The 17,347-nt window shown below is 49.4% G+C and overlaps 1 protein-coding gene across 1 annotated transcript in view; it reads right to left on the bottom strand.

The window, feature by feature from the left end:
* CD8B (CD8 subunit beta) overlaps nucleotides 1–8,371 on the bottom strand; it is a 17,488-nt gene extending 9,117 nt beyond the window's left edge. Inside the window, exons 1-3 of the mRNA XM_023742323.1 lie at nucleotides 8,253–8,371; nucleotides 4,797–5,159; nucleotides 1,344–1,433 (exon numbers count right to left, since the gene is read on the bottom strand). Of these exons, the coding sequence (XP_023598091.1) occupies nucleotides 1,344–1,433; nucleotides 4,797–5,159; nucleotides 8,253–8,295 (496 nt within the window). The 5' untranslated portion in view covers nucleotides 8,296–8,371. The remainder of the gene's footprint in view (nucleotides 1–1,343; nucleotides 1,434–4,796; nucleotides 5,160–8,252) is intronic.
* Nucleotides 8,372–17,347: the final 8,976 nt, after the last annotated feature.

Below are 17,347 nucleotides of genomic sequence, written 5' to 3'. Positions count from 1 at the left end.
ACCCACGTGTTCAAGGAGTGTGTGAATGAGTGAGTGAATGTGTGTCAGTACGAGTGTGAGTGTGTGTGTGTATGAGTGTGTGAATGCGTGTGTGTCTATAGGAGTGTGTGTGTGTCTATAGGAATGCGTGTGTGTGTGTCTATATGAGTGTGTGTGAGTGTGTGTATACTCAGCTCAGTGTCTGGTGCTTACAGCACAGACAGCACAACTGTTCACTCATTAACAAACATATTAAGCACATGCCATGTGTTAGGTTCTCTGTTAGGCATCAAAACAGGAACAATGTAAAGTGCTGGTCCTATGGGCTGGGTTTTTTATTTGTCTAATTTTTAACAAGCTTTATTGAGATATAATTTAAGTATCATAAAATTCACCTATTTAAAGTGTATAATTCGATGGTTTTTAGAATACAGGTAGTCCTCGACTTACGATGTATTCGAGTTACAACCAACCTCACTTATGACTGTTTTTTTGTAAGTCTTCTTGTTAGTTAACACGCTGCAGCATTTTGCTGCTGCTATCATTCTCAGATGCGAACTCACAGATGTTCAGTTTTATGATTTACTGCTCGAAACTGCTGGATTTATAAAGATACTGATAATAAAAGGCAATAATAATGAAAATAAAACAGAATAAAAAGGTATTCAACTTATGTCAGAACGACTTATGATGGAGTCGTTGGAACAGAACCCCATCATAAGTCAGGGACCACATGTATTCAAAGGCTGCGCAACCATCATCACCATCTCATCTGAGGACTCCCATGCCCACTAGGAGTCCTTCCCCGTTCTCTCCCTCCGCAGCCCTAGGCAGCCGTTAGTCTACATTCTGTCTCTGTAGATTTGCCCATTCTGGACCTTTCGTATAAATGGAATCATACGATATGTGGACTTTTGTGACTGTTTTCTTTCACTGCATGATGTTCTCAAGGTTCATCCATGTTGTAGCACGCATCGGTACTTCTTCATTCTTTACTGTGGCCAAATGATATTCATTGTATGAATATACCATATTTTTTTAATCAGTTCATCAGTTGATGGACACTTGGTTTATTTCTACTTTTTGGCTATTACGAATAATGCTGCTCTGAACACTCGCGTGCAAGTTCTCGTGTGGATACATCCTCCACTGAGTTTTGTCCTGTGATGACTTGTGAGTCTGTCCCCTGCTAGACTGGGCACTGCTGGCATACTCAGTTTCTCTTCCGCCCCCAGCATGGTGCCAGAGACAGGATACAGAATCAGCACTTGGGCAGTGCTTGCTGAATGAATGAAGCGAGGAAGGAATGGAGGGAGTAAGAACATCTGCCGCACTTCTGAGGGTCGGGGAATGGGAGAACTCACCCTTCTGGCTCGGTAGTTTTGGGATCCGGCACACCTTCTTCTTAAGCTTGGTCTTCTTGGTGGGCTGGGCAGTGGTGGGAAGAGCATCAACTACAGAAAGAAAACAGGACACATATCTTAGTCAGGTAAACACTGGGTAGACTTAGAGATAAAATTTAAAACTGTATGCCTGACATCCAGGTACTGAAGTCCTTACGACTGCTCCCTGGGCTGTTACAGGGGTTCGTGATCACAGAGAAAAAGAATTTTTGATCTGCTGTCCCAGTTCTTAAACGTATCTGAAGGCTTAGGGGTGGGGGTCAACTTGGTGTCCTGGAGGGAGAGGGGCCCCACTGCAGAAAGTGCAGGCGTGGGCAGAGCCTCATCCCTTGATTAGCCTCTGCGTGACTGTGGGCAAGTGACATAACGGCTCTGCCTCAGTTTCCCCATCCGCTAAAATAAAGATGCCCCACCTCCTTCTTGTGGTTGCTGTAAGAAGTACAGTGTGCCCAGCAGCCTGTGCAGACCAGCCCCTCAGCCCACCCTGGCAATCTTTAAGCAGGTGGAGGAAGCTCCTAGAAAGGAGGTGGGTGCCCTTTTCTGCATGGACACCACCATGCAGGATGCATATTTGGGGATTTGTTTTCCTTCTCAGGTGACCTTAAAAATCATAAAATATCATAGTTAGAAGGGACCTTCGGTCTAGTTTCAAACTTTAATTTCAAAGGTGATTAAGGTGATTGCCAGAGAGGTGAGGACTGCCCTCGTGGAAAGTACTGAGCTGGGACCCTAAGCCCCTCTCCTGACTCTTGGGTAGGGTGCTCCACTCCTTCATTCTGACCCCGTGTCATGTTCTAAAGTGCTGGGGCGCACAGTGGGCGAGCACGCAGAGCAAAGGGAGACACTGGGATTCCAGGGAAACCAGGACCGTGCCGGTGGGGAACGGCATGAGCACTGGGCACCACTGAGTCCTGCCTTGCCTTTGTGGGTTGAGCAAAGAGATTTCACGGAAATGATTTTCTGCAAAATGGTAGGAGACGGAAAAGGGTGACACCGTGAACCTAAACTCTAGCGCCAAGGGACAGAGAGGGGCAGCCAACGAACCCGTCATTCGGGGGCTGGCATCTTCCATGTAAAAAGCGGACCCCTTGAATTTCACCTCCCTGAGATGCCTCTGGAAAGTGGAGAAAACATTATCTGCTCTGTCTGCTTTGTGAGCTTTCCAGGCAGAGCCAGTTAGTTAGAATGAACACTTACTAAGTTCCTACCATGCGCTGACGGCAGTGCCAAGACTTCAGTCTAAGTTTATTCAATCTAATAACTTTTGGAGTAGGCACTGTTATCCTCATTTTATCCACAAGGAAACCTAGACTCAGGGAGCTGAAATAACTTGCCCAAAGTGGAAACCACATCAAACCAAAAACAGAAGTTGCCTTCAAGTCGATTCCGACTCAGGAAAGACAACATCAGCTGTGGTGCACGGAGTCTGCAAGGAGCCTGGCCCTGTGCTGGATGACGCAGCACTCTGCTATCTCGTTTAATCCTCGCAGCTTTATACACGAGGACGCAGAGAAGGTGAGATGACGGGTCAGTGGTGAGGCCCACGTGGAGCCTGGACTATAGTACCTCAGTGCCTTGGCTGGGCACAGTGGCCTGGGTCTGGTGGGGGCCTTTGAGGAAAGAGTCGTGCTGTTTTAATTTCTTCTTGCCTGCAGGCAGATCCGTCTTGATTCCTCCTGCCCCCCAGCTCAAATCGCTCTTCTCCTTGAAAGAGACAGGACTGTTGTGCCTATAATGTGCTGAAGGGGCCTGAGAAAAGCCCTCTCTCTCCCCAAACACATCCGTCACGCTCCTAGTTGCCCCCTTTAAACTGCACTGCCTGCCGGGCGCAGAAAGGAGTGGGCTCTTGCCCCAGATGCCCTACTGCCCATCTCTGGGGGCAGACAGGATGGCAGCAAGCACATGCTCTGGGGAAGGACTGCCATTCCCGGGGTGCTGGGATGGTGAGGGAGGCTGGAACCATTGCAGCCAGGAGTGGGCTGTGGTAGAGGTGGTTGGGAGGCTCTGAAATCAGTTTTGCTTATTCCAACATCTACTCTTCTCGGACCCTGAAATCTCACAAGTGGGAAGATGTGGGGCTTGTAGGGACACAAACAATAAACCCAACCAAAACCTCAACCCCTCCCAAAGCTCCATTTCAATACAGGAATCAGTCAGCTCCCAACTTGAGGGACACCTCGGCTTCTGCCCTGAGCTCACGCCCCTCCCCAATCACCCAAGACCCGAGGCTGGAGTAGGGGGCGGACGGAGGCATCACTCCATTCCTTGTCTTCCTCATTGCACCTCTAGTTTCTCTCCCTGAACCACCCCACACTGAGCGGTCTAGTTTCTGAGGGTCTCCTTGTGTTCTGAGCGTCCCCAGCCTAAGAAGAACCAAGGTGACCAGGAAGCCGGCAGTAGGAGGCCTACAGAAGGTTAGCCTAGCCAGGGGCTTCATAGGGCAGGGGGCTAGGCCAGATGAAGGCCTTTGAGACGTGATTCCTTTGCTCCCTTGGTTAATCTGCCCTGTGTAATACGGTGGCCCCTCGCCACATGTGGTTACTGAGCCCTTGAAACGTGGCCAGTCAATTGAGATGTGCTCTGTAATTCATAATCGACTCGACGGCAGGAGGTTTGGTTTGGTATATGTAGAACACACATCGAAAGCTTAGGGGGAAACAAGGATGTGAAACACCTCAGTAATAATTTTATATTGGTTACATGTTGAAATGATAATATTGTTCATACATGAGGTTAAATAAAACATATTATTTAAATTAATCTCCCATCTGTGGCTCCCAGTATATTTCTATTGGGCATGCTGACTCGACTCCTGGAACTGCAGCTTCTCAGGGCAGGAGGGATCATGATAATAGAGAATTTTCAGCAGCACTGGTCTGGGCCCCGGTCTTCTCGCTTCCTGCACCTCAGGGTGTGGGCTGGCAAAATGTGAGGGCAGCACCTACCCTCCCCACCACTGCCATCAGACATGTTCTCACTGGGTACGTTGGGGCCGTGAGAGCCTTCTTTCCCTGTACGGCACCCTCCGGGGGTTTCTGAGACCACCATCAGGCCGGTGGATGGAGCCCAGTCCAGCCACAGCCTCAGGTGGGTTTGATGTGGCCTGAGGCCAGTCACTGCCCTGTCTCCAAAAGAAGCAGTAGGTCCATCCCTGACCCTGATCCGTCTCTTTCAGCCTCATCTGTGAAATGGGAATAAGACTAGTCCCTCCCCACAGGGTGGCTGGTAGCATGGAGTGCGATAACTAAGCGAAGCCTTTGGGTGTGCTCGGCCCTGGGCAAGGCTCCGTATGGTGCTACTGCTCCCGGCTGTCTCCCCTCCAGCAGAGTGGGGCTCACTGCGAGGGAGGCAGCCCAGAGCCCGGCCCGAACCCCTGGCACACTGTAGGTGCTCACTGCTTGTCTATATTCTTACCCACGCTCAGCCGAGTTCCCTTCCCGAATATCAGCTGGGGGTTCCCGATGGTCATGCAGAAGTACGTGCCACTGTCCGAAGTCTCCACCCTTGTGAGGCTGAGAGTGGACCATGTCCTATTATAAGACACATTTAGCTTCTCCTGCTCCACCCCCTCACCAAACACAGCCTTTTTCACGGGATCCCAGATGGCTAGAGGCAGGAACTCGGGGTGACTTTTTGGGCTTGGGTCCTGGCGCTGTCTCAGCCAGTAGACGCGTGTGGTAGTGGAGGTTTTCATATCACAGGACAGGGTCACCGTCTCGTGGATCTGAACCATTTTAGACTCAGGCGTCTGGTGGAATGCCGAGCTGCCCGGGAGAGCTACGAGAAGCCAGAAACAGCAGAGACCATCAGGACGTTGTCCTGGTATCAACTGTGGGGCCTCGGAGTCACACTGAGTCACAGGAAAAGCTGTGGAAGAACCTGCCCCGCTACAGAGTCCAGAAACCCATTGCCGTCCAGTCGATTCTGACTCCTAGTGACCCTACAGGACGGAGTAGAACTGTCCCATATGGTTTCCAAGGAGCACCTGGTGAATTTGAACTGCTGACCTTTTGGTTAGCAGCCGAGCTCTTAACCACTGTGCCACCAGGGCTCCACAGGGTCCAGGGGCTTGTTAAATGTAGCTGGTGACTCCAGGACTCAAAGCAAGACAGTGTTTGCTACACCCAGCTTTACAAAGGGGATGGGGGAGACAGCTGCCATGTGTTGATTTCGTGCTTAGACACCTGGGCTATTGCACAAATTATCTCAATCACGCCTCAAATCCGCTTTGGGATCTTCACCCCCATTATATGGATGAGGAAACTGAAGCATGAAATTACTTGTGCAAGGTCCCATTTATAGCTAGTAATCATACAGCTAGGATTCAAACTCAGGGTTTCAAAGTCTGAAGCCAAAGCCGAACGCCTTTCCCCCGGCTCTGCTGCCACTCTGTCTAGACCTTCAGTAGGCTCCAGGAGGCTGAAGGAGACACAGGACAAGCTGGAGAGGAGCTCAGGATCACAGGCAGAGCACACGGCTGGTCTGGCCGACCTTCATGAGGATCAGCCACCATCTGGACAGTGACAGCAACCGGCAAGAGGAACTCACCATCCCCTGGTGGGCACAGTGACCGTCCGTCACTCCCCACCCAGCAAGCTCCTCATCCATTGGACTGGCCACTGGACCTCCAGTCCCGAATGGAAGAGGCTGGGAGTTCATTTTAGTCTCCGATGGAAAACGCTGACCGAGAGCAGGCCTCACAGACCTGGCCTTGAATCTGGGCTCTGCCCCATACCAGTCATGTGACCCGGCCAAGTCACTGAGCCTGTCTCCTCCCTGTGAAAGGAGGGCAGCTTAGTGCTAGGGCTCTGCCTGCCTCCCAGGGTTAGAAAGACATGAGAAAACGTCCAAGAAACACATGGCTAACTGTAAAGCACTAAACACAAGTAAGTCACTGTACATGTGTCTCACATCTCAGGGTTGTGACTGGCAGCAAATGAAATCTCCAGGAGGAGGATCTGATCGGTCCCATTCACAGCCAAGGCCACACAGGCACCAACATACTGACCCTGACCTAGTGAGCCATTCATGTTAGCTGTGGGCAGCTGGAGACCCTGCAGACCAGGGAGAGAGCAGCAGCAGGCAGTACAGAGGACACAGGCCCGGGGGACCTGGGCGGTAGGGGCGGCCAGAGGGTTGTGTGCCCAAGAGGGGCCGCCTGACCGTGCCTGAGACTCAGGCTCCATGGGCCACAGCTGCCTGGCTTATGCAGATGAAACGAACATCAGCTCTTGACTCCAGTCACAGGCCACTCTGAACTTGTGCCTGCATTGTGAGCGAAACAGTATCTGGGGCCTAAATGGTTGCTGGGCCCTCTCTTCCCTCCCCAAACACCATACTGCCTGTTCAGTGGAGCACATGATCTTAACTGTTTTGGGTCACTGACCTCTTCAGGGAGACAACAGGAATAGATCACTACAATATTTATTGAGCTGACCCAACGCAAGTGCGTGCTGAGCATGGTACAGGCATCATTTCATTTAATCCTCAGCAAATCCTGTGAGGGAAAGACTGTTTTATACCCATTTTACACATGAGCAAACAGAGGCTCAGGAGGTGAAGGACATGCTCAAGGCCACACGGTCTGTATGTGGTGGATCCAGTTTCAAACCTAGGCTGTGGGGCCCCAGAGCCTGAGCTCTGAACTGCTCCCTGACCTGATGAACCTGTGATCCTCTCCCAGAACAACGTTCCCGTGCATGCACAGACAAAGTGAGCCACAAATACACAGATCCCCGTCCCTTCCAAGAAAGCCCAGGAGGGTTTCCTCAAAGCCTAAAGGGGTTAGAAGAGGCCTAGGGCTGCGAGTGCGCATTTCCCCTCCTATGTCCTTCCGTGAAGACTTCCTGGCTGAGACACACACCGGCCTGTCTCTTGTCCGATTTGCCTTTCTGTCCCAGAGACTAAACGCCTGGCCTTGGCTGAGCCCCTGCTGTGTGGGCACAGAGCCAGGCCTTGCCACACACACCCTCTCACTCCGATCCTCTTGATAGCCCGGTGATTCCACTCTTCAGATCCTGCTGCTTCTAGAATGATCTGCAATAACTAACAGGCTTTGAACGGCCTGGACTAACGTCTACTTATGATGTTACTGAGCTCACTGGGTCAGAGCTGGCAAGCCTGGTCAACCCTGGCAGTGAGACCAGCTTTGGGCTTTTTGGGCATGAGAGCAAATCAACCAGAGGTCACTGGGCAGTTTAGGGGGCTTCTTCCAAAAGGCAGTCTGACCAGGCTTAGTCAGGGGGACAATCTAGACTCCCGTTTACATTCCAACTCCAACATCCCAACTCCAGTACTGCTTCTTCCTGGAGCCACACCAGGGAATACTGGGGACCCAAAGAGGCCAGAGGGAGTACCCCGCCAAATCCTACAAGGCTTCCAACAGCCCGGTGTTTCGCGGATTGCACGACAGACACTTTCCGGGACGTAAAAAAAAAAAAAAAATGTGTCCACAGGACGCTTGGCCTAGGGGGAGTGTGGGCCAGGGAAGCCAGAACTGGTGCCCTGGCACCTTCCTGGGAGCACCTACCTGCAGGAACCCTGGACAAGGGCATTTCCTCCCTCGCTTGACCTCCTCCCTCCCTTTCCCCTCCTTCTTTTTCCCTGCTTCCCTTTCTTCTAGGTTCAAGTTTTGGGGCAGAGGTGGCCTCAGCCTGGGGGTTTCCTGGACCCCTGGGGTCATGGGAGAATGAGTTTCTTTCCCACCCACAGGGGCTGTGCCTGCCCCGCCGCCACCTTCGGTTCCCCACAGCCCCGGGCTCTGGTTCCTGCCCGCACAGCCCTTTCTAAACTCCACACTCAGGCTCTTCCCGGGTCTGACGCAGGCCGCCCTGTCCGTGTCCCGCGCGCCCCGAGCCCACCTCCCCTTACCTGCGAGCTGCACCGTGAGAAGGAGCCAGAGCCGCAGCTGCATCTTGGCGCGCCCCGGACACCTGTCGCAGCGGGGCCGGGCAGAGACAGTCGAGTCGGGGCTGGAGGTGGGTGGGAGCGGACCAGGCGGGGCCCTGAGGGGAGCGGTGGGGCAGCGGGGAGGGCGGGGTCGGGGGTGGGACCTCCGGGCCGCGGGCACCCGGTCTGGAGTGGGGACCTTAAGGGTTCCGCCCTCACTCTCCCGGTGTGTCAAAGGTCTTGGCTGCGTTTCTGAAGAGCCAAGATGGTCCTGGGGGACCATCTGCTTTCCGGTGAGGACGTGACACCGCTGACCTGCCCCAAGCAGCTGCACGGACGCTGTAATCAGCACCGGCCCTGGGAGGCGGTCAGGACAGGCTGGTTACCCCACAGGACAGTTAAGGCAACTGAGGCTCAGAGCGGGTCAGCGATGCTGAGGACCCACGGGAGTGCTTGGTGGCCCTGGATCCTGACTGGCATCGCTTTGTTTTTCAGCAGCTGCTTGTGGGGATCCTGGGCGACAAAGGCGCACAGGTGGAGGAAGAAGGAAAGGTAACTGCGTGCAGAGTGAGGGAGGTGAGCTGTGAGCTGGGCTGGGGGGAGACATCCCAGCCCTCCCTGGGGGATAGGACGAAACCAGACAAAGTCCTTCAGAGTCCCTAAGAGCTGAGAAGATTATGCTGTCCCCCATATGTAATTCCTACGAAAATATACTAAAACTTTGAAGCTGTGGGTGTCTGTATGTGATGTGTGTGTGTGTTTTGTGTGTGTCTGTCTGTATATGATGTGTGTATGTGGTGTGTGTCTGTATGTGATGTGTGTGTGGTGTGTGTCTGTATGTGATGTGTATGTATGTGATGTGTGTGTGTGTTTTGTGTGTGTCTGTCTGTATATGATGTGTGTATGTGGTGTGTGTCTGTATGTGATGTGTGTGTGGTGTGTGTCTGTATGTGATGTGTATGTATGTGATGTGTGTGTGTGTTTTGTGTGTGTCTGTCTGTATATGATGTGTGTATGTGGTGTGTGTCTGTATGTGATGTGTATGTCTGTATGTGATGTGTGTGTGTGGTATGTGTCTATATGTGATGTGTGTATGGTGTGTGTTTGTATGTGATTTGTATGTCTGTATGCGATGTGCGTGTGGTGTGTGTCTGTACGTGATGAGTGTGGTGTGTGTCTGTACGTGATGTGTGTGGTGTGTGTCTGTATGTGATGTGTGTGGTGTGTGTCTGTATGTGATGTGTATGTCTGTATGTGATTGTGTGTGGTGTGTGTCTGTATGTGATGTGTGTGGTGTGTGTCTGTATGTGATGTGTGTGTCTGTATGTGATATGTGTGCAATGTGTGTCTGATGTGATGTGTGTGTGTATGGTGTGTGTCTGTATGTGATGTGTGTATGTGTGGTGTGTATCTGTATATGATGTGTGTGAGCGCTTTCAGATCCGCAGCCATTCCCATGCTGTAGGAAATGAGGCAGAGGCACTCGTGACCCTAAATGGTCTACGCTGAACAGCCTTTCCAGCTCTGCTGCATCTAGAAAAGCTTTATCCTCCCCCAGGGCATTCCTTCCGCCAGCATACACAGAGAGCCTTCTGAGCCCTGTGCTCAGCCCTGGGAGCCCAAGGGGCATGAGGGCCAGGCCCTGCCCTTGAGAAGCTGACTCTCATGACTGACACAGATGTGTTGCAAGACGAGTTCGGCACAAGTTTGTTGAGGCACCATGTCACCCATTAACTCCCATACTAAAAGTCAACAATCCTGACGCCTATACATTTGTCTTGGGCTGGGTTCTCTAGAGAAGTAAAACCAGCAAAGTGTATGTATACACACATACACACATACATATATGGAGTCCTGGTGGTGCAGTGGTTAAGAGCTGAGCTGCTGACTAAAAAGGTCAGCAGTTCGAATCCACCAGCCACTCCTTGGAAACCCTATGGGGCAGTTCTACTCTGTCCTATAGGGTCACCATGAGTCAGAATTGACTCAATGGCAACGGGTATTTTTTTTTTTTTGTAGTGTATACATATATATATAGAGACACACACACACACAGAAATTTATCTCGAGGAAATGGCTCACTCTGTTGTAGAGGCTGGCAAGTCCCAACTCCGTGGGCCAAGCATCAGGCTGGAGGCTTCTCCTGATTCACATAGCTGCAGCGGCTGACAAACCTAAGATTGGCAGGTCAGATGGCAGGCTGCTGGCTTATGGGCTGCGTAGGTCAATGCATCCCAAGATCAACAGGCACTATGGCAGGCCACTGACTCAAATCCCAAGAACCAGAGGTCAGATGATGACAAGCCAGATGCAGGATCCAGAGTGAGCAAAAGCCAGCAAGCTTTGCCAGAATGTCCATATATATTGGATGCAGGCCACACCCCCGAGAAAACTTCCCTTACAACTGATTGGCTGATCACATCATATGACATCATGGAAGTGATTACATTATATCACAAAATGGAGGATAGTTACACTATTACATAACTGCTAAACTACGTCATTGCATAACTGCTAAACCACTGAGAATCATGGCCCAGCTAAGCTGACACACAACATTAACCATCATAACACCCTAATCAAGTTCTCTGTGCCCAATCCTCTACCCCACATTCATCTCAGCTGGCAGTCCCAGGTGAGGGAGGCAGAGTGGTGGAGGAAAAGAACAGAGCTGGGTTTGAATCCTAGCCCTGCCAGTTAGCAGCTGGGCACTTTGGGGCATTTACTCTAATCTCTGAGCCTCGGTTGTCTGAATTTTAAACAGGAAATAAGGATCCTACCACTGCGGGAGCTAGACCCTTGTCCAGTGATACAGATGCAGAGCAGACCGCGTCCATGGCGGTGGCTGTCACGGGCTGCATGCACCCGAATCCCAGAAGGTTTGGTTCTAAGGAGCTCTGTCCACAGGTCCATGTGGCCCATGGAGCAGCTCAGACATCTTCCCCATTTAGAGGGTGTCCTTAGTATCTGTTTTTGTGAGGTGGTGGCCTCCCTCTGACACACAGCACATCTGAAAAGGTGCCTCTGAAGCTGGTGGAAGTCATCATCCACACAGGAGCATTTCGGATTCATCGGACTTTGGCCAGTGGGGCATAGGTGGGGCAGCTGGGAGTGCAGGAAGGTGTGTTGGTAGTTCTGGTGCTGATGGTATTGACATCCAGGGTGTCTTGAATTTTTTCAAGAGGCTTTCTAAAAGTCAATATTCTAAATAATACACACAATTAGGAGGAGGGCAGTTTGGAGAGGGTGTCATCAACTCAGAGAGATAAAATAGGTCTGACTGTCTGTCCAGTGGTGTATATCCTTATAGAAATGTAATTTTGACTCCTAGCCCCCTCCCCTCCAGCAAAACCCACCTCGGTCACCATGAGGTCCTTGCTCATGGTTGACCCAGCCCCTGGAGTCAGGCGTATCTCCACCTCCCACCAGATCAAGGTGAGGTGGCTCTCTCTGACAGGTCACTCATGGGGCACAGGAAGGTACCTGAGGCTGAGGGCCTCCTGCCTGGAGCCTAGCCACCCTCCTTCTCCACATACAGCCATTTTCCTGAGGTCAGACCACATCCTCCCTCCCCTCCCAGTCAGTGTGTGTGTGTGTGCATGTGTGTGTGTGATGTGTTGTGGGTCCTGTGCCTGCTTCTCAAAGGCTCTGCTCACTTGCACACCAGCCCCATCCCTTCACTGCCAGTCCAGGCTGGGAGAGCAGACAGCCCTCTGCCTGAGACCATCAAAAACCCAGGATGTGAGGGACCATTCAGTTGGGCCACTTGAGAGAACCAGGAATGGACAGCAGGAAGAAAGAGGGGAAAAACAAAACAAAGAAAAAATCCCACAGCGACAAGAGTGAAGGGGGAGGACAAGCACTTAGTGCTTTTTTAACATACGAAGGGCCCGGTGGTAGGGTGGCCGAGACAGGTTGGGCCAGGACCTGGGCCCTCAGCTCCTTCTTCTCTCCCTTGCTAGCACTGCGTGCCACCCAGCAGACCCCCTGCATCTGGGCCAGTGCCCTTGGCTCCAAGTTCCATTCCCTCACACTTGGCCTTGAGGTCCCCTTAGGCACGTATGTGTCTGTTCCCCCCCACTAGACTGAGCACTCCTTTCTCAAGGATGGCTCATCTCTAGGACCTGAGTGTGGCATATGGAACTTTGTTATTGTTGTTCATTGCCATCAAGTCAGCCTCCAACTCATGGTGACCCCGTGTGTTACAGAGTAGAACTGTGCTCCACAAGGTTTTCCTGGCTGTAACCTTAATGGAAGCAGAACGCCAGACCTTTTCTTCTGGGGTACCACTGGGGGGGTTCAAACTGCCAGCCTTTAGGTTAGCAGTCAAGTGCAATCCATTTGTGTCACCTAGGGACCTTAAGTGATAAAAAAAAAAAAAATTGGTTGCCTAGAAAACACAGCCTGCCTCTTTTTACCCAATTTCTCATGAATGTCAGGGTATTATAAAGGGAGCTTCTTTCTCACTGAATGATTCAAAGTTGTCGTTGTTGGGTACCTTTGTGTCGGTTCCAACTCATAGCAACCCTGTGTACAACAGAATGAAACACTGCCCTGTCCAGCACCATCCTCACAATCATTGTTATGCTTGAGCCCATTGTTGCAACTACTGTGTCAATCCATCTCATTAAGGGTCCTCTTCTTTTTCACTGACCCTCTGCTTTACCAAGCATGATGTCCTTCTCCAGGGACTGATCCCCCCTAATAACATGTCCAAAGTATGGGAGATGAAGTCTCCCCATCCTCTCTTCTACGGAGCATTCTGGCTGTACTTCTTCCACAGTAGATTTGTTCGTTCTTTTGGCAGTCCGTGGTATATTCAGTATTCTTCATCAACACTGTAATTCAAAGGCATCAATTCTTCTTCGGTCTTCCTTATTCATTGTCCAGCTTTCGGATGCATATGGGGTGACTGAAAACACCACGGCTTGGATCAGGCGCACCTTAGTCCTCAAGGTGACATCTTTGCTTTTTATTCAAAGGTACATAGTGCATTGTCAGGGTATGGCCTCAGATCACAGACAGGGAACCACTGGATGCATTAGTTAAGGAAAACACTTGCTCTTGTGACCAGTAAACCCCCAAATCTTAGTGGTTTAGCTCAATACAAACCCACTCATTGTTCTGCAACTTTAGAAAGCAAAGATTTCTGTCTTGTGGGTCTCCGTCTTCAACACATGGATTTGGAGATCACCGTGGAAGGGGAAGAGGGAATGGGTGACTGAATGGGGGATCAGGCCTGCAAGTGGGCATCACTTGTGGACATTGCTCTGTCCACGTTCCATGGCCCAGAACTCAGTCACGTCGGCCTGACCGAACTGTAGGAAGCTGGAAAATGGAGCATAGTGTGTGTCCAAGGTGAAAAGGTAGATACTGGAATCAGTAAATACATATCCAGTATTGGGCACCCTGACACAGCGGAAAGATGGCTGGTTAGCATCCCCTCTCCACCACTTATCAGCCCTTGGGCCTCGGTTCCTTCATGTGATGACTGGGGATAATAATACCTGCCATGCCATCTCACTGGGTCGTCTTCTGGTCACGTGAAATCCAGATCTGCTTTATTATCTCTTGTCAAATTGAACTTTAAGGAGATAATTCAGCAAGTCTCAAACAGAGGGATCACCTACCTGGGGTGGGGGTGCACTTTGGAACTTCATTGAGGATATTTAGATGGTCACACTGATTGGGGTGGCCTCAGGAGAGCCAAGTGCACACAAAGATTTTGCCTATGACTTTCAAGTATCCCACTGGGCGTGCACTCAGGTGAGTAACCTGTTTATAATGAACTATCAGAACCTGTTTTACTAATCAACTTATTTTTCCCTCTCAGGGGTTATATGCTCTGAATATAGCAGTTTTTAGCCCAGTGACCGACTGTGCCTCTGACTTTCAAATTCTAGGTCTTTTTCTACAGACGGGCCTTGGCCCTGACTTCTCACTATATCATCCACTACGGTTGTGCCTGAGCACTGGCTGGTTAAATACTTATCAATATATTACAACGCTGTCTTCTCATTTACATTACAGTTGAGGATTTATACTGATTTGTTTTGAAATTACATGTGTAGGTCAGATATACTCTCCATGAACGTCATTACAGGGAAGCAAAAGTGTCATTACAAAGAGTTGTTATGGAAAAGGTCTGGTAAGGTTGAGACCCACTGGATTTATTCCGTGCTGTGTGACCCGCTGCTGCTGTGTGGCCTGACACACAGGGACATTCATTAAATCTCTGTCTAAAGAATAAATGGATGAAATGATGAGTATAATTATTAAAATACTACATTAAGGAAATTTCCAGAACATGAGCTGATTTTAGATCAATCTCTCAGAAAAGTTTGAACTATGTAAAATAGAAGCTTTTTAACTTGGTGTGGTTCATTTCCACTGGAAATCTCACCCTAAATTAGCTCTAAACCAAATCAAAGAAAAGCAACCTAGAATGCTTTTTTCTAGTCTCCTCGTGGAAAAAGCTGCAAATGCCAAACTAACCGGCCTGAAAGGAAACCCAGATTGAAACCAAATAGTATCGAATAAGCCTCTTATTTTCAAGTAAAGGGTTATTGTTTCCACTATTACCAATATGAGGAGTGAAAGCAGAATCCCTCCTACTCAGAGAAATCACATTAGGTACAAACTAAGCGAAACCATGTCTTTACAAACAGTGAAAGTTTCCTTCCAAGCTGAGGAGCAGGCTGGTGGAATCCTTGATCCCGTTAGAAGTCAGAGTCCCTGTTCACAGCCCAGCCAGGGAGTATACACACTCATCACTACCTTTCCCCGAGAGCACGTCTTCAAAATGAACTTTTTTCTTTTTTTGGTCAAATTAATTTTCTCATTTTAGCATTTTTATTCAAGAATGTTGAAAAATGTGAAAAAAAGAATATCCAGTATTTTTTTAATTACATAAAGAAATGACAAGTCTCTTTTTCTGCTCTCTTCAATTCCAGACCCCAGAGCGGTCCCCTTGCTAAGAAGAAACTATCCACATCTTGGAAATAAAAGATGTCTGCTAGTCTTTTCAGCGTCATACTGGAACGCTCATCGTTGATGGACCTAACAAGTCCAAGTCTCACCGACCGCTCTAGGGCAGGGCCAGCAAACTTTTTCTAAAGGGTTAGATTTTTCAGTTTGGGGCCATATAGTCTCTTTTGTAACTACTCTGGTGTGAAGACAAAAACAGGCAGGGAACCAGATTTGGCCTATGGGCTATAGTTTGCTGACCCTTTTTCCAGAATGACTATAGTTGGAATTACACAGTATATGGCTTTTTCAGACAGGCTTTTTTCACTTAAGATTCCTGGGTTGGACAAATGGTTTGCACTTGACTATGAACTGAAAAGTTGGTGATTCAGATTCACCCAGCAGGGCTGAGAAAGAAAGACCTGGCAATCTGCTTCTGTAATGATTAATAGCCAAGAAAACCCTGTGGAGCATTTCTACTCTGTAACACATGGGGTCATCAGGAGTTGGAATCTACTTGATGGCAACAGGTGGGTTTTTTGTTTTTCACTTAGCAATATGCATTTAAGGTTTCTCTGCTTTTTTTTGTAGCTTGACAGCTCTTTAAAACATTTTTGTTTTGTTTGGTTTTGTTGTTGATTTATGACTTAGAAGACCTCATATGTTACAGAGTAGAACTGTAATCTTTACGGAAGGAAATCGTCTGACCTCTTCTGCGGGACCTCTGGGTGGGTTCGAACCGCCAACCTTTTTACCAGCCTAGTGCAAACGATGTTCGCCACCCAGGGACTTTGTGCATTTCTTTTTGTCACAGAATCATACTCCATTGTATGGAGGTCCCACAATTGGTTTAATTATTTACCTATTGAAGGACATCTTGGTTGCTTACAGTTTTTGGCAAAATTATGAATAAAACTGCTATGCACATTCAGGTACAGGTTTTTATGTGGACACACCCTGTCATCTCTCTTGGGTAAATACCTGGAAGTGTGATTGCTGGCTTTTATGGTAAGCCTATGTTTACCTTTGTAAGATACTGCCAGACTGTTTTACAGAACAGCTCTACCATTTTGCACTCCCCCAGCAATTAATGATGGTCCTGTCGACCCACATCCTCACCAGGATTTGGTGTTGTCAGTGTTGTGGATTTTAGCCATTCTAATGGGTATGTAGTGGTATCTCATTGTTGTTTTAACTTGCAATTCCCTGATGACATATGATGTTGAGCATCTTTTCATACGCTTATTTGCCATCGATATATCTTTGGTGAGGTGTGTGTTCAGATCTTTTGCCCATTTTTTAATAGGATTGTTTGTTCTCTTATTGTTCGGTTTTAAGACTTCTTTGTATATTTTAGATACAAGTTGTAAAAATGGCGTGGTGGCATCAGACTGCCTCTAACTTCACAAGGGGGAAGAGATTTCACAAGGGGGAGGAGAGAGAATCAAGCTCATCAGCCTAAGGCTGATTCCCATGAGGCAGAGGTCAGCTATACCTTCACCCTCCAACCTTTTTACCAATTCTGAAACCAATCATCCTCCCCATGGCACTCTCTACTTCTCTGCTGGGTTCGATAATTCATTGCAGTGGCCACACAGAACTCATAGACTGTACTCACAGTTTCGGGTTTATTAGGGAGGTAGCAGGTTACAATTCAGGATGAGGAACAACTCAGGATACAGTTCTTTTAGGCCATGCCCGCAGGCAAGCCTCTGTCAGTCCTCAGCCCTGGCTCTTGGTTCTTGGCCTGGCCTCTGCCCTGCTCGGGCAAGTGTTACAAAGCTCTTTAGCTCTGCCAGTAAGTGCCCGGGGATACCCTACTCCCTCAGGAAGCCTCCTGCCTGAAGGCACTCAGCTCTCTTGCTCTATGGTTCAACATGTCTACTGTAGCTGCCTTGCTCTGTGGTCCAGGAAGCCTGTGTCATCTCTCTTCAGTCTCCTGGTTCTGCTGCTGCCATCCTTCTGCTGCTGGACTCTGCCATGCTTGCCATCTTGTGCCATCTCTGGTGTTACAGCTCTCTCTGGCCCCTGGGTCTAGGAGGCTCTCAGCAAAGGGACCCTGGGTCCAAAGGATGCACTTCACTCCTGGCTCTTCTTCTTGATGATAGTGA

Source organism: Trichechus manatus, unplaced genomic scaffold (genome assembly GCF_000243295.1).
Source record: "Trichechus manatus latirostris isolate Lorelei unplaced genomic scaffold, TriManLat1.0 scaffold00208, whole genome shotgun sequence".
Taxonomy (NCBI): Eukaryota; Metazoa; Chordata; class Mammalia; order Sirenia; family Trichechidae; genus Trichechus; species Trichechus manatus.
This window is presented reverse-complemented; position numbering and strand designations above follow the sequence as displayed.